General features: G+C 28.5%; 2 protein-coding genes across 10 annotated transcripts; one reads left to right on the top strand and one right to left on the bottom strand.

Annotated features, from left to right (window-relative positions):
• Nucleotides 1-600: 600 nt before the first annotated feature.
• LOC140669596 (glutamyl aminopeptidase-like) lies at nucleotides 601-10,744 on the bottom strand. 2 transcript variants are annotated; one of them, XM_072899593.1, is made up of 12 exons: nucleotides 10,544-10,744; nucleotides 8,871-9,335; nucleotides 7,471-7,917; nucleotides 6,514-6,694; nucleotides 5,945-6,053; nucleotides 5,717-5,798; nucleotides 5,062-5,426; nucleotides 2,813-3,096; nucleotides 2,338-2,528; nucleotides 1,817-2,179; nucleotides 1,609-1,678; nucleotides 601-1,101 (listed from the first exon to the last, which is right to left on the bottom strand). In XM_072899593.1, the coding sequence occupies exons 2-12, from the start codon at nucleotides 9,311-9,313 to the stop codon at nucleotides 964-966; spliced, it is 2,673 nt and encodes an 890-aa protein (XP_072755694.1). In that variant the 5' UTR covers nucleotides 9,314-9,335; nucleotides 10,544-10,744; the 3' UTR covers nucleotides 601-963. The 2 variants fall into 2 exon arrangements, with proteins under 2 accessions (XP_072755694.1, XP_072755695.1); XM_072899594.1 differs by having other exon boundaries at nucleotides 969-1,101; nucleotides 1,989-2,179.
• Nucleotides 10,745-12,272: 1,528 nt separating this feature from the next.
• On the top strand, nucleotides 12,273-24,826 carry LOC140669299 (uncharacterized). Of its 8 annotated transcripts, XM_072899009.1 has the most exons (13): nucleotides 12,273-12,482; nucleotides 13,376-13,600; nucleotides 14,048-14,245; nucleotides 14,933-15,061; nucleotides 15,297-16,618; nucleotides 16,922-19,036; nucleotides 19,259-19,496; nucleotides 19,700-19,877; nucleotides 20,082-20,273; nucleotides 20,523-21,059; nucleotides 21,302-21,532; nucleotides 21,656-22,188; nucleotides 22,404-24,826. In XM_072899009.1, exons 2-13 carry the CDS (start codon nucleotides 13,407-13,409, stop codon nucleotides 22,933-22,935), a joined length of 6,399 nt encoding a protein of 2,132 aa, XP_072755110.1. In that variant the 5' UTR covers nucleotides 12,273-12,482; nucleotides 13,376-13,406; the 3' UTR covers nucleotides 22,936-24,826. The 8 variants fall into 8 exon arrangements, with proteins under 8 accessions (XP_072755110.1, XP_072755103.1, XP_072755105.1 ...); XM_072899002.1 differs by having other exon boundaries at nucleotides 12,273-12,596; nucleotides 15,297-19,036; XM_072899004.1 differs by having other exon boundaries at nucleotides 12,273-12,596; nucleotides 13,380-13,600; nucleotides 15,297-19,036.
• Nucleotide 24,827: the final 1 nt, after the last annotated feature.

Consider the following 24,827-nt stretch of genomic DNA (forward strand, 5'->3'; position numbering starts at 1 on the left):
CTGCTTTCGTTGAAAAAATACTTACAAAAATATTTTTGCTTTTCTTTACAATTAATATTTTTTGAAACCATAAGCAATTAAATAATTTTTAAATACGATCTGTAGTCTCTTAATAATTTTATATACATAATAATTTTATATTTATTTTCACAATTTCTTATTACATTGTTTTTACATTTTTTACAATTTTATTGTCGACCTTAATCTTCTTTATCAGTATGCATGTCTAGAATTCTCGATGAGAATCATTCAATGATTTTTTCTTTTATTATTTGCATTTTTTTTATTCTTTAACTTATTTTATTCAGCGTGTCAGAAACAATATAATAACATGCGATCAAATATTTTATTAATAAGAATGATAAATGTCTGATTGAAGACAGCGAAAATGTATTAATATGTAACGATTCTAAGAGAGACATGTTGCCAATTGATATTGTACTATATCGATAAAACGAGTAAACCTTTGCGTCATTTAGAAAACTTTTCTGACAATAATATGACTATATGACCATATGACTATGAAGATTGTTGCAATAAATTAATTATTTTTTGGATTTGTGGAAAGGTCTATAAATACTATTAAAATATATATAAATATTAAAGCAAGAAAATTATTTTTATTTCAAAACAAGTTATTTAGAAGCACAAAGTTTAATTAATTTATTTACTGCTTTGACAATCTGTTTTACAATCTCAACGCGGAACTTGCCAAAACAGTTCTTTATTAATTCGCCAGAAAATATTATTGAAAATACAATTCACATACAATAAATATATAAGCAATATGTTACACGATGAGTTGATGATCTCAAGTTTTACAAGAGGTATTTACCGTGATAATTTATTATTGACAAGACTTACTTTTAAATAATAAGAATCGCAAAGAATATTACATATATAGAGTGATTCTCTTTCTCTTTCGAATACTATTGATTCGATGGTACGTTTCGTGATCAATCATTAATTGTCAGATTGATATGTTGGATTAATTTTTTCAAGTAAGCTCGTTTGAAAAGTAAGTTGAAGAAAACGTGTTCTTATCTTATTTTCCATCTTATTAATTTCATCTGGTTTCAAGTTTTGAAAATAATAGTATACCTTAAACAAAGTTTTTAGCATTTAATAAACAATAATTTATACTCTCGCTACAAGAATCTCACGTTACATTATTTCTAGCTTAATTAAAACATGACAGTACATATATGTCATACATGTTACATATATATGAATAAGCTGAATAATATAAAAATATAATATCTGTTCATAACATGTATCTTATACGATTGTTCTTCCTGAATAATTAATAAGATAAGTCATGTTTAATAATATCTACTGTTTTTTTTCAAAGTACTATTGATGAACTAATTTATCTAAAATAAATTATATTTTAATATTTGTCAATAATTTTATTTAATCTACAGTTATATTTTTAGTCTTGCACTATAAAAATCTGAAGCAACATTATTTCTCGATCTCATTAAAATAATTATCTTAACATTACAAAATGTATATATAACATTCAAAAATAAATAATAATATGTAATAAGTAATAAGTAATAATAATAAGTAAGCATATATACATATAAATTCATGAATGAGAATTACCTTATCAAGTTGTTCGATAGTATATATGTTATTAATAAGAATAACTAATGCTGTAAGCATTTTGACTTGACTATAATAATAAAACAGATATATTAGATTTCCATGAGTTTGATATAAATAGCATAATTATATAACATATTATATAACAACATAATTATGTAGCCTAATATGTAACATATAATATGAAGAAAGATATATATTATATTACCTAGGTTTTATTTTTTCAAAATTATGTAAGAAGGCGTTTAATTTTGCACGGTTTTTCGTACTATTTGCAATAGTAAAAAGAAAATGTCTTAATCCAAATTGAGTTATTGTACTGGGTTTTATATCTAATCTGATGTAACTTGGGTAAAAACTTTGTTCCGGAATAAACTTACTATGGTTTACATTTTTTGTAATAGATATTAATATAAACTTGTTTATTTCAACCAGATAATTTGGGCAATTTAGAAAATATAAAATTTTATCATTATCTCCTCTTATTTCATTCAACACTTGGTCCCAAGTAGTATTATCCGCTATCGTCAAACCATAACAATATGTCCATTTCTTCCACCACGGCGAAAGTCTACAATATTAATGAAAAGACAATTTATTATTGAAATTTATAAGTATATAGTTTTGTATATTAATTAAATAATTTATATATCCCTTTTTCTATTATACAAAATACAATAAAAAATAATTATAAGATAATCGTTATATAAAAAAATTATGTATACCTACTTTGTAGGGCTTTCAAGATATTGTTTTAATTGGTTATTGGCCATTTTTCTGCAATTCGTCTTGGAAAACTCGAGAAGGCATGCCCATTTTACGGTTTCTTGCCTTAAAGTTTTAGTAAAAGCTTTGTCCGTAGATTCTTCTTTATACTTTATATTATTAAGACATGCATCCAACAATCTGCCCAATCTTTCCTAAAAACCGATAAATATAATAAATTTTCGCATATTATAATTATATATATATATATATATATATATATATATTTAATATATAAAATATAAAAATAAAATTAAAAAAGAAACATTTTTGCTCTTAAAATTTTTATTTTTGATCTAAATAAGATTATAAGAAAGCATGTATTTTTTTCAGCAATATGTTTTAATTTTTCAAAAAAGTACTTATTTTTTTAGAAAGTGTTTTGCAATAATGTAATATATATGTAATATGTTTTTATTTAAAATTTTTTATTATCTACCTTAACAAATTGTAAGTTACTAACGTCACGAAGTGGAAAAGTTCTTGATATGAATTCAATAGCTTTGAACATAGGATACCATACTAAGTAATTTTCCTCTCGGTGTAAGTATCTGGAAAGATTCCAGAATACATTCTTATCTAATTTATCTAATAAGATAAAATGAAACGCATCATCGATGATCGCAGCACGATTCAGAACGTGTATATTTTGAAATTCTCCGTAATTCAGATATTTAGCAATTTTTCTCCAATTCTCGACATCGTAGTTGACACGATAATATGCTGTATATAAAATGTATATATATAATATAATAAATAAATTATATATTTTTTTAAATTAGAGAATTAAATTCCAAAAAAAAAATGTTTTGTATAAGTTTAAAATTAAAAAGTAATTTTGATTATAAATAATGACTAAATTATATGTATTATACAAACACTATTTGATCACATGTAACTATTTTTACTATTTTACTACATATATATTTTACTTCTAATTTTATATATAAGGTGATTCTCAATAAGTGAGAAAAATTTTAGGAGATAATTTATTAATATACTCATTTTATATCCTTCCTCACGGAGGAAGTTATATTCTATCAAGGATGAAAATTAGGTTTTTATTCTTTTTCCTTAAATTTTGGATAAATTAAATTGATGCACTTTGGTTGACATTTTCCAGTAGCAAATACTATTTATTAATAATTTTGTAATATTTTCGTATCGTTATATAAGGAAATGACAAACTAGCAACTTCGATTCATTTTTTTTATAAAACTTTTTAATAAGGCGGAATACGTGACCATCTAGAAATATTCATTAGAAAGCTTAATACCTTTGGAAACTTTTTGTTTTTTATTTTTTCTTAAATTCAATAAGTAAATTCAATAGGTTTCAAATAAAAATATAAAATATATTATCATGCACGGTTTCATTTCTTTATATAATGAGTGCAAAGATTAAAAAAATATTAATAATTTTTTTGTTAATAAAAATATACACCAAATTTCATTTTTTTTTATCTTGTCCAGAATTTGAGAAAAAAAATAAAAGTTTGATCTTTACCTTTTTCTGTAGATAAGTATAGCTCTTTAAAAGAAAAAATAAAAAGAGTATATTGTATATTTACATAAAAAATCTCCCTTAATTTTCCACAAAAAATTATCTAATATGATCACCTACAATTTTATCTATTTAATATGAATGTATAATTCAAGAAATTTTTGTAATAGCTCTTCTAAAAGAAGTTATTAATTATTTTAAAAAATGACATACGTGTTTTTACAAAAATTATTTATTAATTATCTATTAATTATCTTTAATCACTAATTATGATAATTAATAAATTATATTAATTGTTAGTAGTTTGATAATTAATTACAAATAGTGTATTAAATGCTAGTAGTTTAATTATAATATTAATTAATTAATCATAAACGACATGTAAGTTTAGATAAGTTTAGGGAAATTTATTCATATATGTGCATGTAAAAATATAATTTTAGTCTCTATTGTCAGAAAGTTAATATTATTACTCAAGAGAAGACTTTTACTTGAAAGGAAAATATTCTCTTATATTTTATGCAATATTGAATAGTATAGGTAATATTTAACATAAGTATTATGTAATATTTAACATGTAATATTAAATAATATTTATTTTTTAAGGTAATATAAAATATTTTATAACAAAAAGAAAACAATATATAAAATATTTTATGAAAATATTATGTGTATAATATTTGATAGTTTTACGAAGGTTAATGTTTATATATAATAAATTTATATATAATGTATGAAGTACCTATTATATATACAATATATATATATATATATATATATATATATATATATATAAATATATGAAATAATATAAAACCTTAATTATAAAATAAATACTCAAATACCTATATTACTCTGTTTAAAAAGTATTCGACCTTATTTTTTTTTAGCCTTACTAAAGTAAATTACTACCAGTCATAATCAATCTGTAGTAATTTTATAAATCGCATTTACACTTGCAACGACAGAGCGTATTAATCAACGTTATTGCCATTGAGTTTTTTCACAACTACACATATTTGTAGCACTTCATTCACTTGCTGCTAAAGCTAAAAAAATCATGCGCAGAAAGTTTCATTACAGCTGTAATGAATTTCATTTATTAATTGGTTTCCGGAAAAAAGAAAAAAATAAGATCGGATATTTTTTGAAGAGGGTAGTATAATATATATATACTTCGTTTACCAGTTTGTCGTATGTTAAATATAATCCAACCATCCTCTTTGTGATTTAGATTAAATGTATAACTGTTAGCATACGATTTAAATAACGGCTTTTTTGGGGAATGAATCCAAAGATGTGGTAGAGTAAAATTGTGATTCGTCTGTGTAGTAAAGGTCATAGGTATCGATCGATCTTGACTCGAGATGTTGAGAATATCTATCGATATGTTCACACTGTTTTTAGTATAATTTCGTAATACATTCAACACAGGATATCCCTTTTGCTTTATCCAAGGTTCTATTACGGTTTCCATGTTATATGTTGTTGAATGTGTTTTATTGTGAGCAATTTTTAGAGCTTCCCAGAAATTATCAAGATGATGGCGTCTAAATAACACAAAATTTAGAAAATTTAACATTGTTAATATGTTACATATTGTATTTCATATTATATTTTATATATATTATAATATATATATACATTATATATATTATACATATTTATATATATATATTAAAATATTCAGAATTAAAGATACTAAAAAAAATAATAAAAAAAGTGAGAAAACAAACGCAAAATAAAAGAAACACTTTATAAAACATTCAACTATTATCTTTTGTATGTTTAACTCTAATTGTGTAACTACGTAATTATTATATTATTATATCTTACTTACTTGTTGTATGAATATACATGTAAGTCTTTTTGAATCGCCTCTATTATAAATGCATCATAAAACATGCGCAATATAGCGGATACTACGAAAATTAATCATGAAAACTGTGTATATATATATACATCGTCAATTTTTTATTTATTTTGTTTTATTAGCAAAAAAAAGACATCCATTAATAAGAATTTATAAGTAATTATTTAATAATAAATAATCTTTAATCAATTATACCTTTGATGTGATTATAAATTTCAAGCGGAATTTTGCCATCATCAAAATTCAGACACTCATGTTGAAACTGAACCACGAAAAGATCTGCCATCCCAGAATATTGTATACTCTATTTTGAAAGAAAATTTTTATTCGTAAAAGAAGGTTTATTATTTTTTCTTTTATTATAATATAATTTAAAATGTAATAAAGTAATTTTGAAAAATAAAATGCAATATAATTGTTGTAAGTTAAACATTTTTGAAATTATTTAAAATTTATTGTTACACAGGCTTTTTCAAAATCATTTTAATTTAAATATATATATGGATATGTATAGGTATGTAAATAATCTTTTTACTTGGATATAAAAATTCAAAATAATAAAATCATTATAATTATAATTCTAATTGAAGAAGAATTTATAAATAATATGTATACTTTATATTATATTAATATGTATTTTATACGAATTTATATAAAAATATATTTTATATTATTTTAATATATACATATATATATATATATATATATATGTATATATATATTTTGGCAGGCATTACATGAACTAATTATGTATCTGAAACAACCTGATCGATGACTTCCGTTACAAAGAACACAATGAAACCTTTGCTCAACAATGAGTTAGACCAAAATGTATTGGCTCTACTCTCAAACCATTCTCGTACTATTTTATATCCTATTAAGAGCATCACATTGTATTTATGCTGAGTTTCGTCACTTTCCTCATTGTAGATAATATCTCTTTCACTAAGAATTATTTGTAAAAAATACAATTATGTATAAAAATCTTTTTCTTTATATAATATTTATATAAATTATTTATATTTTTATTACATATGTTTACATATTTTTTATGTTTATATATTTATATATATGAATATATTTTTTATGTGAATTAGATGTTTTTATATATAATTATATATTTGTATATGAATTATTTATTATTGTAAATAGAATTATGTTTCTTTGGTAAATGATTTATTTTTATACATGCAAAAATTTTATGGTACGATTATTGTGTGTGTGAGAAATAGGAAAATACGTAATACATATTTTAGAATAATTTTGATAAATTTAATCATTTGAATTTAATGTATATTTTTAAGTAATTATTTTCAAAAAAGAGAAAGAAAATAATACCTGAAACTGCACTAATTATAATTTTTCATCAATTTAAATAAAAAACTAAGTGCATCTAAATCAATATACATATATTGTTTTACATTACTAATTATCACATTATTTATGTTATTGTTATTTTATAACATTAAAGATACTTGATATTAAATATATATGATACTAAAAATAATTGCTTTTAAATTTAAATACATATGATATTAATATGATTGCTTTTAAATTTTAAATATTAAAAGTAAACTTGATCTCTATGTCTGGATGTTATTTACATATTATATTTTTAATCAAACCAGACACATAAAAATATGCATATGTGTAATTCTGCTATTTTAAATCAAAAATATTTTTTTATTTTAAGCTAATATTTCTTTTTATCGCGTACTTACTTATAAGTGACGGTACCCAAATTCTCCAAGCTATCCTTTTGCTCTATAAAATTCGGAATTACAATATAATTTACTTTTGATATTTGTTGCAAACGGCCCCATTCTTCTTTTAAATATAAAGTGATATTTATAGTCACTGACATTGCAAATTGCAGGGAACTTACGGATTTTTTTTTGCACCACATGATAATATCGCGTGTAAAAATAACATTATAAAAATTAGTTAGAACAATTGATACTTGATAAGGGGACATTGTTGGAGTGCTGTCAAAATATGTGCACTGCATGTCATCCTCATGCAAATCTATTGCTCTTATTGGCGCGTTTGATAAAGTCTTATACTCTTTAGAATGTTTTATGGAGATATTAAAGATACTGTTTGACGAATTCCAGCATGGAAAAATTCGTTGAACCCATATTGGTTGGAAATGTGTTGCGGACAACCATCTACGGCATTGAAACGATTTACCTTATAACGAAATGTAACAAAAATAACGAAATATAAAAAAAAGTTTTTAATTATAGTTAAGTTAGCATAAAAGTATGAAATGTAAAAATACTGAAAATACATATTACGAAAATATATATATATATATATATATATATATATATATATATATATATATATATATATATATATATATTGTATAAACAAATGTGCAATTTCGCACAAAATTATATGTAAAAAATAAGTACAGCTCATTTTCTTCACTGTTATTATTATTCTATATATTTTAATTATATTTTAATATATTATATAACGATATTTTCACAATTAATATACAAAACTATATAAATAATATAAAAAATATTCCTATTATATATATATATATATATATACCCGGGAAAAAACGTTGGCCATATATGGATTTTGTCAATATCTGATGTCATGTCTTACCAAGTATAGTCATATATGATATTATATGATAATTAAATAAAATCATATGATATCATATATAATTTTATTTAATTATCATATTATCATATATAACTATATTTGGCAAGATATGCTTAGATATTGACAAAATCCATATACGGCCAATTTTATATGGACTTTTTTTCGGGTATATATGTATAAATACTCAAAACTCTCATTTAATTACTATTCAAATCTCTTTTAGATTTAAATTTTTCAATTAAAGAAATACAATAAAATATGTAATAATTTACAATAAACATAATAACATAGAAATAAAAATAACTATGTTTATATTTTGAGAAATTGTATATGAAATCTATATGTTTAAATAGTGTTGTTTTTATCAAGTATATTCTTATACATATACGTAATTAAATCTTACTTATCTTGTAGCGATATGATTAGTAAAAATTAATAACGAATGATGTATATATTTTAAAGATAGGTATATAAAAATCTATGTATTTAAATAGTTACTCACATTACTTCCTTTTCGTTTGAAGAGGGGAAATCTAAAATTTGTGAAAAGCTTCTTTTAAAAAAGCTGCTATATCTTAGACTTAAGATGTAATGGCCTGGTGGTATTTTATTCTTAAAATAAAGGATAAGAATATTCTTTTTAGAATCATACATATTTCCGACAACTTTATTCAGATTAGACGATCCATCATTTTTAATCAATATTGCTTGCGATATGGCCAATTTTTCTGCAGACATCCTTATCTGTTCCGTTTCGTTAAGAATTTTGATGTAAATATCACATTCGCCGAAGAAGACATTTTCTTCAATACGTAGTATAAGTTTGATATTATAATGCTCCGGTATTATGTTATTTAATGGTATTAATTCATCTGTATTATTAGAATAAACCGTTGGAGCTACAAATGTCAGAATGCCACTTAATAACAGTGTTAAACCTCCCATTTTAATTGTTTACTTTGACAACCTGCAAAAATGTTTCTTTTCTAAAAAAGATGTAAATTAAAAATGTATATATAGTAATGTATAGTAAATGGAGAACTGTTTCTACTGTGTAAAAAAAAAACAATTCAGCATCCTAAAATTGTGCAGATAGTGATTAAAAAATTCGTATTACAAGACATATTATTTGAGTCAGAAGCTTCAAACAAATCTTATTAAAATCTTTGACTAATATGATAACTATTTCTTGAGAAATGACTATTCTTATCATATATAATAAAAGTTTTAAAATACCTAATATTGGAATAAATAATTAAATATATTAAGTATATTAATGTAAAAATGTAATAAAACGTTTTAGCTGAGAAAAGAAAACACAAAGCGAGAAGAATTATCTTAAATTCCTAGCAACTGTTTATGCGTTATATTATTGATGTGTCTTGAAAGTTGTTTATTTGGTTTAGCACGCCCTTTGATATTTGATTCTTATGATCTAGTTTTTATTTATTTGTCCTGTGTTATAACATGCATTCAAATTACACTATTATTATGTAGGAAAATCTTATTTTTATTATTTACATTATTTTGAATGTATTATCTTACATCTATCGAATTAAATTAAATTTCGTTCATATTTATTATGACAGTCTTTTTAACAAGGAAAATTAGGCTTTTCTTTCTTGTTTATCTGTTCGTTGTTATTAATACACTTATACTTACAATTAATGTTTTCTTAGAAAGATTATTAATCATAGATATTTAGCAAAATGTGTAGAATAAAATGTTTAGATATTATTAATAAATATTTTTATGCAAACATATATATATATATATATATATATATAAAACACATTTTACTTAATAAGTATAAAATATATGTATAAAATTTAAACTTTGTATATAGAAAATATCTTTGTTCGATTTTAAATTTCTGGATTTAAAATAATTTCTACATGATATTGTGTGATACATGCTGGGAATCGTCTACATTAAAATAGATTGACATTACATTACATTAATATTGATTGAAATCATTAAATTAATGATTTCAATAATGAAAACGAAATTTATAATAGATTTTGAGAGAGAAGAAATTAAACTGTGCTCGTTATGTTTATACTTTGATATCAATTATGTGTTCTACACATATATGTTGCATTTTTTTAAAAAAAAGATACGAAATATTCTAATATGTACTTAAATGTATTCTACAATATTATAATAATAACTCACTTTTATAATAAAGCTGTGTGCTTATTAAGATGTTCCTTTCCTTTGGAATAATTAACGCAAATAATGATTACAATTAACTCTCATTGTTGCCATAAACCATTAATACCGAAAATATATATACATATATTATATATATAATAAGAGATCTTATTATTTCAAAAGACCATCACAAACTAATACTCTAAACAGCACGCAAGTTATTTTAAAAGTATTTAAAGGACGATATCTGACATTATTCTAAATACGTAATCTCATGTAAATAACTTCCAAGGTGAAAAATCATGAAGTAAATAATCACAACCAACTGTTAAATAAATATGTATTATTTTAAAATTTTAAGTAATTTTTCTCAAGAAGCACGTGCATAAACAATTAAACAAAATTGTATTTTATATTTTTACATTTTTTCATAAACATCTTATCTTTTGCGATTTATTGGATTGCTTATATAAAAACAATACAGAAAAAACTAACAATTTTTTTTAGAATCTAACGATATTTTTCAATTAATTTGTTTTCACAGAAATAACAAGAGTTTTCAAATAATCAAATTGAATTAAAAATAAAAACCTTCTGCCAATTTGGTTTTAAGAAAAAAGTGAGAAAAAATTCGATTAATCTTACGAAACTACAATATTATTTTGTTAAAAAAAAATTATATTACAAAAATATACAATATTCAAAATTAAACGTGAGAAAATACAATACAAGCTCTAATCTTTTCGAAAAAACTTTCAAGCAGTGAAAATTATAATTATTTCAACAAATTTTATTCGTCTTATTTTAACGCAAATCATTGTTTGCAAATATTTATTCAGTTTTTTCAAAAGAGAAAAATAAATAAATATACCTACTAAAGTTACAATTTAAACCATTTTAATAGTTTTATGTTAAAAATTACGTTATATGCATATATAAGATTATTCATCAAGAAAAATTGTGAGCACAAGGACGTAAGTTTTCAATTTTTTGGTGTTACAAATTTCTTTACTTAAAATCATTGGCCAAGTATTCTAAGCTCACATTTATCGCTAAATGTGTCTCTATATATGTACAACACATGTATATAAAAATACATTAAAAGTACATTTAACATTAGATAAATGCAAGCTCAAAATATCTCATTAGCCATTATCTCTTTATTCTATTTGCATATCCTCCTTATTTAAGATGGAATCTGATTACATTTTATTATAGTTATTAATGTAAAATCGTATTCTAAAAGTTAGAGATTTTAGGTATAATTTTTTAAATATATTTTTCAATATAACATTTACTTATTTACTTAAAAATTAATCACCTTAACATTTTTTTAAAATTTCAAATATACATATATATGATATATTAATTAATTCTGTTAGATATTTGATCCGGATCAATTAATAAAAGGTAATGATAAATGTTTAGATTTTTAGGATCATTTTTTTATAGTTCTGTACAATATATATTAATAAAACGAGTGCTGTATGATCATTTCATTGGCTAGAAGAAATCATAAAATTACCCAAAAGAAAGATTACATTTGAGACAATTTTAAATATATAAGAATGCGCCGACTATGAATACGATAGCCCCATGTGAACATGGGATACGTATCCCATGAATGGGCCTTCTCTCTTGAGTTACCTTTTTTATCCATCGGTAATGTGATGATTAACAATAAGTTGACCCGAGTGATCGACAGCTGTCGCTGATTGCCGTGCATGTTTGCGGAATCAGGTTCGCGAGCATTCTTGTTCTTAGTTCTTGGGTTTGTAACAGGCTGACAGGTCAATTCGCCTCGCCGCAAATCTTTGGCCGTAGACCGTATAGTAATATAAACGTAGAAAGGACTTGTGACAGTTCGCCGCAATGATGCGCGAACCGTTTCGAACAGACGGTCTAGTACAATGATGACGAACGATGCGAATCGACATGTCTGTGGATCGAAATATGCAAGGTACATACGTAACGTGTATGTGCGATCAATAAATTATTCTTGCGGAGAAAACGCGTGCTCCAGGCCACAACAATTTGGCGTGTCTAGTCGTAATTGATTTCGAGTGTGACTTTAGTACGTTTGCGGTGCTGATTATTGGTATATCATCGCGATGTTATAAGAAATTTGACAGGCATCGCACGTTCTTGGATAATTTATTCAAATTCGTCGTTTCTAGGACGAAAGGGGTTAGCGCTAAAATCCGGCTTTTTATAATATATTTCACGATCAGCAAAATCGGGGAATAATTTTAAACCAAATCAGAGTCTTAATATTGTAGAATAATTTACATTCATTTACATATACAGAATTTAATTATATAAAAAGTCAAATTTCTTCCATATTATTAGTTATCCTACTTTTATTTTACAGTATTTTATGTTTTTTTTTGTAGGAAACAGTTTTTTTTAGAACATCAAAATCTTATCTTAATTTTTTATCTAGTGAAAGCATGTATGATTTTTTTATATATAAATTAATTCTAATGTCATATACATTCTACATATAACAATATTAAAGTAAGGACAGTGTATACAGAAATGTAAAATCTTAGTTATATTTCTTTTATTAACAATAATAAAATCATTTGTATGTTTAGTACAAGTAGCTAGTTGAATATAATAATTTAAATATTGATAATAGAATTCAATTTTTAGAAATTTAGACTGAATTTTTTATTAACAAATTTGATAAAAAATATATATTAGAGCTTATTAACTTTTGGTGAAAATATTAAAAGAGTTTAATAATTAAACTTTAAATAAAAAAGTTTTATTTTAAATTAATTGAATAATGACATTATTCTAATGTATATTCTCATACTTTTTATATATAATATTGTGTAATTTTTCAAGGTAGGCAAGTATGAAACAGTAAATATGCCTCATGGCTGGAGGCAGGAGCGACAACAAGCGAAATGGAAATTTAGACAAAACACATCAATGGCTAAGCCACAATAGTTTTGACTCGTCTGTAACACTTCAGTCTCCTTTGAGTGATGAATTTAAAAAACGGAAAAGTGCGGAACAGCATCGCACTATTGTCAAAAATATCAATCAATTACAAGACAGTATTCTGAGGTGAGAAAGTAACATATGTTTGTACTTTTTATCTCGACAAATCTTAACACATTAATGTATTTTGTAAAGCATAATGCAATATATTGTGTATTTGAAATTGAGTGAAAATATCATGTAATTCATTATAAGTATTGTGTGAAATTATGTACAGATAAACATATGTATATCATATGTAGTGGAAGTACCTCTCATGACGTGTTTGAAATAATTCTACAGATACCTCAATGAATCAATTGATTGTTGCACTATTTTATCTTTTATATTTTTTGTAATTGTGTGGATGTGTAATCTTTCCTCAGCTGTTTTTTTATATGTACAAAAGTAAATTTAACTATATATTAAGAGAATGAACAAAGAGAGCATTTATATACACTATATATATATTATACACATATACACGCATGTATGTATATGTGTATTAGACTGAAGAAGAATCTTTTATTATAGAATATTTACGGATTCCTTGTATTGTGATCTTAATATAATACATGGTTATAAAGTAATACGTGTAAACCAGTGTATCGTTAGAGCAAGATCTCCGCACTTGTATGAGGTTCTCAAGCCTTATTTCATTTACACTAATAAAACAATCCATTGCATTCTTGATAAAGCTGGACTTTTTCATCAGATTGAAGGTTTTGTAAGGTATTACTATACCATTAATTACTTGTATAGAAACAGTATTATTGAAAATTAATATTTTTATGTGTATCTGTCTGCATGCATTTTGTTTAATTCAGGTTGATGTTCTTTTTGAAAGTAGTCTAATTAAAATACAGTTCTTTGCATGCTTTCTTTTTACATAAATTTGTATAAATTTATCCGATTTTGTACAAAGTTGTACATTTGTTAATTTTTTTAAATACACAAGAATTAAATATATATTGGTTAACAGTTGGATGAGATATATATTGGATGAAGTATACTTCTAAATTTTTGAATATTTATAATAATATGTAAAAAATCAAGATCACATTTTTCTAAATATTATTATTAATATTGCGTAAGATTTTTGAAATATATTTGCATCGTTATTAGAAGAAAAGTATGATTAAATAATCAAAAGACATTTTATTACTTTCTATTGAAATAAAGAACAATTTTTAACAAATCTTATTACATTGAGATTTTGTACGTTATACATAGATATATTTTGTTGCACACAAAATTTTTACCATTGTTATTTTAAGTATGTTAAACTATATCTATGTCAACATGTAGCAATACTTATCAATTAAATTTCTTTGTGATTATATTAAAACAAGCACATTATGATATATTTTTTATTAGAGCATATTACTTGTTATTAACATATTTATGTATAAATTACAGGCTTCTATATAGTAATTTGGACTTTACTCGAGAAGAGCAATTGTTAGTGGAAATAATTCTGAATACAAATTACAAGTGTCACTCTTTGAATGAATCTGATAGTAGTATTATATCTCACATTGATGACAGGTATGATTTATTAATAAGACTTTTTGATGTGTTTTATTATCTAGATTCTTAATTTCTTTCTGATTTTTAATAAATTGAAATCTCTTTTTAAAAGTTTCAAAATTTTTAGGAAGACAAAAATTAAGATAATAAAATTCACAAAAATTAGAATAGAATATTATTTTGTGGTTATTTTTATCATTATAAGCATTATAATTTTTTTCTGTCATATTTCATTGATTCATATTATCCACAGAATATGTGAGAAATGTTTGACGTCAGACTGTGACGCGCAACAACATCTACAGAAGGTGAAGGACTATGTTGTAACGGATGCGAGTCCTACTACATCAGAAATGGCTGATTCCGGTCTGGAGACAGGTTCGATAAGTCCGCACGAGAATACGACTTATTCCGAGAACTCCAGCACGGACTTGGAAGTTACGCCAGCAGCCACAGAATATACCTCCACTAATGACGACGATTCGGATCGGATACGTGCCAAGCGAGTACGCGACAAGAGCGGTCGTAAGACATTATTGTTATACGACGAGCATCGTGAATCATTCAATAATGAAGATTTTTGTGGGAAGAGTGCAACGCATTCCGAATCGAATAATCATAGCACAACGTGCTCCTCCCTGGAAACAGAACATCCGCCCGCGGATAATACCTCGGACAACGCACGGGAGACGAAACTGAATGCCGAAGAGATCTTTCAATATGAAAGTCAGATGTTGAACGAGCCATTCTACGAATCGGACTGCGGCAGCGATGAAAACGAATCGTTTGAATTTATCGAACCCGTCCCCTCGGCGAGTGGCGAACACGAAGAAAAATGCTTCGCGAAATGTAAATTGGGGCGGAAAATACAATCAGATGCGGAAGAATCGGAAAGTACGACGGTCGAAACCGAATCTGATCATTCTCGCCCTACTGATAGCGCAACTGGTCGTAACAGTTCGTCCACGAGCGGTTATTACTTTATCGATGCTTCTACTCTGAACGACGAAGTAGACATCGTGTCTATGAATGTAACAAAGAATCAATATGCCAATAATAACGCACCGTATTTCGCATTTTCCTCAAGTTATACGGATTACAAGAGTTTAGAAAAACCAAATAGTTCTGTAGAAGAACAGTCGTATAAGTTTACACCACTTAAGACATTGACTTTACAAACTGGTCACGAACGAGTGGCGGAGTTTGAGCGAGAATTAAAACTCACGGAGTATCTGCAACCGCTTCCAGAATCACGTAAAGTAAAGCGAGTAGATTCCGCATCGGAGGAGAAAGCAGACGGAAGTAAGCCAACGGAAAAGGAATCACTGGCGGTAGAGATCAAAGAGGCGGACAGTGGAGAGAGTGCGCATCCCTCCCCGTGTCCTGACAACAACACGAGATTGAATAACGATCGGAATGAAAAAACGGAAAGCAACGTTGAGGCGACGGAAAACGAAAGTGTTAGAGACGCGAACGAGGATAGGCGGCCATCGCTCATCAGAAGAAACACATTCGAGCTTGACTCTAACGATGAAAAATTGTCTGCTTTAAGACAAGAGTACGAACGTCGACAAGGTAATCTCATCTTTCAAAGCGCTATTCCGCAATATTCGGGACATCGTGTGGACGGAGACTCCATTTGCCACGCACCTTCCGATTCCGTAGTTTCTGTTACGGTCACTGATGAACCGTCGATCACTTTTACACCCGATGTTCAAATATCTGTTAACACTCAGCACCCAGTTACGTACCCTCTGTTGAATAAAAGTGAATATGATCAAAGGCAAACGCCGCAAAAAAGTTACTTACAATCTAATCTTAATAAATCTTGTACCATTTATCCCGTAACTAAGAGTGCCAGTGACAAATCTATCTTAGATTGCAGCACGGACTCGGACGACGCATCCAATCATTGCAGCAGCAGTTTGCCGGTTACCTTGAACTCTATTCTGGAAAAAAATAATCGGTTAGAGCCTATAAAAAGAACTAAACGAACTGATGAAGCTACTCCGATTATTTCTGGGGGCGTTAGCAGTTCGGACTACTCCTTCAAACCTGCGGACAGTCCCACGGTACGGCGAAAAATAGATTCCATACCGATTGTGTCAGGTGGCTCGGTGATCATGAACAAGCCTGAAGTCAAGACGCGACCCTCCAGAATGTCTTCCTCCATGACCGCCTGGGTAGTCGATATGAGCGATTGCAGTAAGCAGGAATCCGGATCTCGAAACAACTCGCGAAACATGTCGCAAAGCTTTTCTACTTCTGAATGTGTCAAGAAACCTGCACAGGTGCAAAAACCATCAATCAATCATGAGAAACCAGGTAGTTTAGGATTCTTCGTTAATTTAAAGGACATGAATGATATCGAACCAACTAAACGCGATCACTCGCTCGAAAGAAAGGAACGTGATGATAAACCTTATTGCGAATTTTATGTAGATATCTCTGATAAGAATAATGATGTTAAAGTCAAGCCCTCTGAGAAGCGAGATGGAAGTGTTAAAAACGATACCCTAAAGGAAGGTGAGAAAAAGAACATTTTCTCAATGTTTATCGATCTGAATGATACGAACGACGCGAGCGAAGGAAACGTAATTAAGAAACATAGACGAAGCTTCTCGACTATACCTAATAAATCGATGGATATCAAGACGGATGATAGTAGTTCCAAAGATAACAGTAGCGCCGCGGGAGATAATCAGTTGCCACAGGAACAAAAGAGAGAGAAAACCAAACCCAGCGTCTTCATGTTTATAGAGTCTGATTCTCCCGTGGTGAGAAGGCGGACACTATCTACCTCGCGACCGGCGTTCAAGCGGCATTCCTGGAACACAGACAAGACACAGTCAGCCAACGGCAATGGTAACGGTAATGGTTGCGTAGCAAAGGAACTTATGTTCAGAAAGGAACATAAACGCGCGCACAGCGTATCGATGGACGGTCGTAACATCTTGAAACGATCCCAGGCAAAGACGAGCTCGTCCAGCCACTCGTTGAGCGACGCGGCTAAAGCGGAATTTCGTAGTCATAAAGATTCCAAGACTCTGAAGGATCGTGAGAGTAATTCCAACAACATGGATACATCATCCGAGGACGTGTTTGAGTTCGATGTAAAGGACACTCCACCCAACTCCCATGTGGAGATTGAAAACAAGGAGCAACTGCGAAGTAGCGTGAACCAGTGTTGCGAGTACAAAGATATAATTTCCGGTCAGACAGAAAACGTGGAAGCCAACGAGATAAAAGGGTACGAGGACGAGTTCTCGGAAACCTCCGCTTGGGAAAAAACATGTACAGAGAGTACGGAAGGACAAACCCGTAAAAGTGAAACATTCGACATCAGCAGCGGTAGTAGTGGGCCGTCGCCGGACAGCGATAACCATGACTATGAATTAACCGACTTGTTGAACGGCGAAGTTTCAGGTGTCAATGATAGGCCACAAATAATAACCGCGGGAAATAGTAGTAAGATATCAGAGACTCGCAAGTCTTTGAGCGAAACCATCAAGAAGATTGAGTGCGAATTGAAGGAGCCAGACTACGATAATGTGAAACGACAAATGTATGATTTTCGTACATCGAGAAAGGATGGGAAGGCAGGTGGACGTAATTTGAAGAATTTACATTTAGATTCCGATAAGGCGAGTTCCTCCAGTTTCGTACGTTTGTCGGATTTGGATAAAACACCGATCGCTAATCATGATGCATCAGATGTCTCGATGCATATGAAGGACGACAGAGACACGCAGTATCGAATGAGTAGCAGTATTCCGGAAACATCGTGGATAGAGAGCAAGCTGGCGATAACGAGGAACAGCGGTCCTTTCAGGCCGGTCTCTAAAAAGCTCGCTTCTGTCATGAGTACGTCGCTTCCAGCCAAACAGAAGTCACCGTTGGAAGATTTGACTGCGGGTGACTGCGAAGGGGAAGGAATTATTTCTGAATCCGATCTCAGCAGCATGCAAAGCAGCATGGGACGTTCCGGAGCGGGTACGTTATGCTGAAACATTATTAAATTTATATAAGCATCAGTATCGCGAAAATTGTGTGAAAATATGTTTTTTATCTTATCATACAAAATTATATATACGAAATTGTTAATTTTGGAAAGAATTTGGAAAGATTTGGCTCTATGCTTGAAATTGATTAAATACTCAAATACTATATATAAAAATATCTATATTAATTCTTTCGAAAAACTTTTAATTGTAGAAGGCAGCACGGAGGAAACCGAAACGTCGAGCATAGCTGGTGCAAAACCATACAATAGGCTGGGTGAGGACTTGCTAAGAATGTTTTTGGAGGAGATTAATCCTGACATTACGATAGATGTAGCCGGTCGACATATAAGAGCGCATAAATGTATATTAAGTTCTCGTTGCCAATACTTTGCTGCGATTTTGAGCGGCGGATGGATTGAGAGTGCAGGCAATGTTATTTCTCTACAAGGGTATGTGTCAAAACTTAAAATATATAATATACTTTAAGAAGATATATATCCGTGACAGAATTTTTTATTGTTCGTATACTTTGTTTAATAATTTAAATAGATGCAATATGCACATTGACATGTATCTTTCATTTTATATAATCATAATTACATATACTGCATTTTTGTACGAACAACTTTATCTTTTGATGTTTTTTTTCTAGTTATTCTTATAATGCAGTTCATTTTGCATTGTGCCATATCTACAGTGGAGAAAGTAATATACCAGATTCTATAAGTATTGTTGAATTGGCAACGTTAGCTGATATGTTGTGTTTAGAAGGTCTCAAAGAAGTTATAGGATACACGCTTAAACTTAAATATTGTCACTTGTTTCACAAGGTAAAAATATTTTTATATCATTTCTTTTGCTAAAAAACATATTTGTAGTATGTGAGATATATAAGATGTTTCTGAAATGTGCAGCTAATTATAATCAGAAATTTGTATTATATCGTTTAAAATAACTGCTATTAAATATGTGAATTCTTAATCTTTAGATCTTAATCTCTGCAGAATGAAGCTGGATGTTATATTATTTTTCAGCCTTGTCAAATATGTGCTGTTGGAGTATTAGAATGTATGCCATTAGCTGCAGCTTATGGTCTGGATGAAGTATATCGAAAATCACTTAGATGGATTACAAAGCACTTTGTACGAATATGGCCATGCAAGGCCTTTGCGACTCTCCCGAGAGAACTAATGGAAAAATGTTATCATCAGCATATAGTGCACATGGTATGTACATTATAAAAAATTATTAAAAAAACGTAATTGTATTGATGAAATTATAAATAAATGTGATTCGCATCAAATAGTTCGTTCAACAAAAAGTTGTCAATATTTTTTCAAAGCTGCAATTCTTAATGAGCAAATTTTCAACTTATGTGTGTGTGTATGTGCATTTCAATTCTTCGAAAATAAAAATTACGAAATGTAATGTAGTGCTTTTTCGCAGATGAATATATAATATAATTTATATTGCAGTCTACTGACAATGTACTCCAAACTATGATGGACTGCGACAAACTGTTGGCGACTCTGCCAAACGTACGATGGGCAGAACCAGTATTTCGAATGGTCTCGAATCTACTGGAGACGTCGATCAAATTCCTATCGGAGAATTTCGCAGGCGTCCTGGGAAATGAAAATTTCCAATCGCTTGGTCGCGAAATGACATGGAACATTAGTCGTTTGGAGGATAATTTTCTAGCAGCCATCGAACAGTTGCCGCCCGAGCAAGCATGTAAAAGTTATTCGAAACTGAATAAAATGCTACTTGCATCGCAGACGGACGATCCTCAAGGTAGGATTAAATGGGGACCGCTGTTCATCGAATTCCTGCACAAGCTTCAAGCTCGCGTGGAAAAGTGTTTGGTGCGCGATGCAGCACGTGCCGCAAGAACTACTACATGGCTGAAAATGGATTTGGAACTTCGCAGAAGAATACAGGAGTTAGCTTGTCTTGTAATCTTGCCTCACGAGACCACGAAACGTTTATCCAGACACTCAAACTTTTTAAAGGCAAGTATTAATGTCTCTACAAAAACATCCAAAAAATATATGTCTATAATAATCATTTTAAAAGTAATAAATAATAATAAAAAACATATAATAAATAATATAATAACAAAAGAGTTAAATATAAAACATTTTCAAAAATTTATGAACTATGATCTAACATTAATTGAATTAGAGTCTAATACTATTATCTCTATATCTACAGCATTTTTTTCTAATAAAATTTTATTTTTTATACATCAAAGGAACCTCAGGTACCGCCTAATCGCTCGACGATAAATCGCAGCTTAGATCTGAAACGCGTAAAAATGGCAATTTCTGAACATAATGACAAAAGTTCAAAGCAAATACCACCCAAGCAAACGAAAAAAGTTTTCGGTAAGCCAAAAACGGATCCGCTTGAACGTAAAATGCAAGAAGATAAGCAAGTTTCTTCTGAAACTGTCAGACCAAAATCGTGGCCTAATAAGGTAGAGGTATGTCTAAAATTTTCAAAATTTACTTATAATTTTAAAATTACTTACTCAACATTTTCTAGAATTCAATTTTAAATTTATTTCAAATTATCATTAAAATTATATACTTAAATAATCATATAGGTAAAGTCTAGATATTTGGAGCCGAGAAACAAATCTGTTCCAAAGGAAAATGTGCCCACGATACATCACGATAAGATCATGCAACAACGACGCAAAATTATGATTTCTTCGTCTGATTCATCGCGCACTTCTAGTCCGGCGATGAAACGTGCGATAGATAAAAAGCCACTGTCCAAAATGAAATTGCCGGTCAAGAAAGATGTGAAAGCTCTCTCGTCAGACAGCTTAACAGAAGCAAACGCTTCCGGTCGAAGTGGCGGTAGCAAGAGAGACTTGATCAGCAAGAGTTGTGGTATCACAAGACCCGAATCGCCTTCCTTTAAACAAAAAACCACTGAAATAGGATTATCGATCGATTCTTTGGAGACTAAGAGTAAGCCGGTTGTTGACAAAAAGAAAATCAACAAGATGGATACGTCCATGTCCACTGACAGTCTCATGACAGAGATAACGGCAACTCCAAAGTCCAATGCGTCCAATAAATTGTCACCTATTTTGGCAAAAGCTACAAGCAAAACACAAACTTATGACAGGTGAGAAAATTTTTTTTGATAAAACAACTTTGTAATAAACGCATTAATTTATCAATTATTTACTTGAAAAACTAAATTTTGTTATGGTTAAAAAATGGTTTAAAAAAAATTGATTTGTTATGACTTTATTAATTTATTAATTGAAATGGCTTCATTTTATTTGTATTCGATTCTTTGGATCATGAAACGATCGAATTTGTTAATTCTAATGATAGGACGAAAAAAAGTTCGCCACCAATACAACAGAGAAGTCCACTGACAGCTATCAGAAGACCTCCAAGGTCATTGGAAAGTTCCACTGCTGCCAGTCGCAGCAGAGCCGCTGCCATCAACAGCACGTATTATGGTTCACCCAATTTACGCAGAAACTTATTGGATGCCGCGAAAACACCGGATGTTCCCGCCAAACCGATGAATGCAGTACCTCCCCTTAGGACGCGACAAATCACGCAGACAAATACTCCTCCCAATACAAGAAGAGAAAGGAAAGAGACGCAAAACTCGCAGAGTTCCAATAGTCCGAGCAAGAAATCCTCTCCAAAGTCTAGTGCTGCTAATAGAATGAACAAGTCAACAATCATTGGTAAGAGAATTGCCAGTAGCAAGTTCGATGACAAAGTTAAAAGGTGCCATAATGGGGAAGCACAGAAGCAACCCACAGTAGGTTCGAGATCCGGTACGTTTCTTAAGGATGAACCTACAATACTTAAAAAAGTAGACATTAAATCGTCGCAAATTAATACTTAATGTTATTAATAATTCTGAATAATCATGCTGATAAAATACGCATTGTCGACATTTATTTCTATATGCACATTATGCATTTATTGGCATTTTAAGAAAAGTTTTGTTGATATTCTCTTTAGTCGGATTGTAAAAATACCTGAGATATCAAAAACTTTTTAAATTATTTTGCATCGCTACATAATTAATTGTTTATGTATTCTACTTACAAAACTGACTTATTCTCTTTATGTGAAGATGTACTTGAAATTATTGTTACATTTAATTTAATCTTGATAATCATAAATGTTTCATAACTTGTTGTATATTAATGTGCTTTCTTTATAACTTCATTTACTACATACCTAATAAATTAATATATGTGTCGACAATGCGTTAAACATACGTATCTCAAAATCCAGATTGATAGAGATAACTGTCGCTGGTAATTGCAAACGTGATAATTCCAATCGAGGAATCGCATTAAATGTAAGATAGAGAAATGTAATTTTAATTTTTAAGGGAGCTTTTGGGATTATCGTTAAAGGAATACGCTCGAATTGCATTTATTAGTTAAATAGAAAATGTGCTATAATTATATCTTATGACGATCATTCAAATGATAGAACAATTTTCAACTTTGAGTAAAACAATTTTTAATATTTCCTGTTCTTCTAATAGCAAAATACGGATCGAAGATTCTCATTAATGAGAAATCAAATATACAGATTATCCTTAAGAAAAGTGTATTAATATGAAGTCTTTGTTCTTCATAAAATCTGCTTTTTTTTTACTTAAAAAAACAAATTCATTATTCATATCGGAAATTCTCAAAAAATTTTTTTAGATTAATTTTAGAAACTAATATTTTTATAAATTTTCTAATCTTGTATTTTTTTTTTTAGAACTACGTACAACTTTATAAGGTTTAACTAAAACTACAACTTTATACAGTTTTGTGTTAAATATTTTTTATATTATCAAACAGTTAAATATTATACTCTTGGAATTTTGTATATATATAAGCAATTATAATCATACACATATTTTCCGATCTTTTTTTTTTTTTAATTTAAAAAGTATTAGGTAAAATCAAAACAACACTATGTTAACTGAAAAAAATTAAACTATATTAACTGAGCCTTCTTAATTAAAGATTTGCAAATCCTTAAGAATTTTCTAAGAATTTTATGTTGCTAGAATTTTCAGTTTAAAAATTTTGAATAGTTTTAAATGTTTCTCACGATTTTTATCATTCAAGTATAAAGATACAGTAAGATTATAAAACTGATTGTTGGATGTATGAAAAATTCTATGATATTTGAAAAGAAATTTTTGAAGAAAAATTTATCCAAGAACAAAGACTTGTAATTAAAGGTTGCACTTTTCCCAAATTACTGTGTATTGCACAAGTAAAATATAAGTAAATAAGTATGATGATACATTGATTATGAACGGATGTGTACTTAAATGAACAGAATCTCTCTCTTTACTACATGTATACATTAATGTCTCGTAGTATTGCACATGTGGCATCTCATAATCTATAGATAAAAGAACGTGGCCAGTCACACAATTTGTTTAGATAGCTCTTCCATCTTCCTGCGTATAAATACGCCATATCACTCCGAATTATTTTATAACAAATATATATAATATTCACAGTAGATGCTGTTTAATTATTACTAATTGAGGTTGCCATTTTATGAACTAATTCCAACTGCAAGTAGCATCCATTTCACTTGCAGTTATTTATCAATGAATTGTATGTATAACCAATGTATTTATTTATTAAATTTCTATCTCTATTTTGCAATGTACATTTTTACGCAATATTTGTATCTAGTCATTTATATATTTTAATTGTTTACCTTTGTGTAATGTTAATAAATATGTCGATATAATGTTAAATGTTT

Source organism: Anoplolepis gracilipes, chromosome 9 (genome assembly GCF_047496725.1).
Source record: "Anoplolepis gracilipes chromosome 9, ASM4749672v1, whole genome shotgun sequence".
NCBI classification, from domain to species: domain Eukaryota; kingdom Metazoa; phylum Arthropoda; class Insecta; order Hymenoptera; family Formicidae; genus Anoplolepis; species Anoplolepis gracilipes.

Coding starts and splice junctions, on each gene's coding strand:
- LOC140669596 (XM_072899593.1), bottom strand. CDS start 9,313: ATGGGAGGTTTAACACTGTTATTAAGTGGCATTCTGACATTTGTAGCT. Junction 6,054..6,513: donor TAACGGAAGTCATCGATCAG/GTTGTTTCAGAT, acceptor CTTTCAAAATAG/AGTATACAATATTCTGGGAT. Junction 5,427..5,716: donor CATGTATATTCATACAACAA/GTAAGTAAGATA, acceptor TGTGTTATTTAG/ACGCCATCATCTTGATAATT.
- LOC140669299 (XM_072899002.1), top strand. CDS start 13,407: ATGGCTGGAGGCAGGAGCGACAACAAGCGAAATGGAAATTTAGACAAA. Junction 19,497..19,699: donor AATGTTATTTCTCTACAAGG/GTATGTGTCAAA, acceptor TTTTTTTTCTAG/TTATTCTTATAATGCAGTTC. Junction 19,878..20,081: donor ATTGTCACTTGTTTCACAAG/GTAAAAATATTT, acceptor ATTATTTTTCAG/CCTTGTCAAATATGTGCTGT.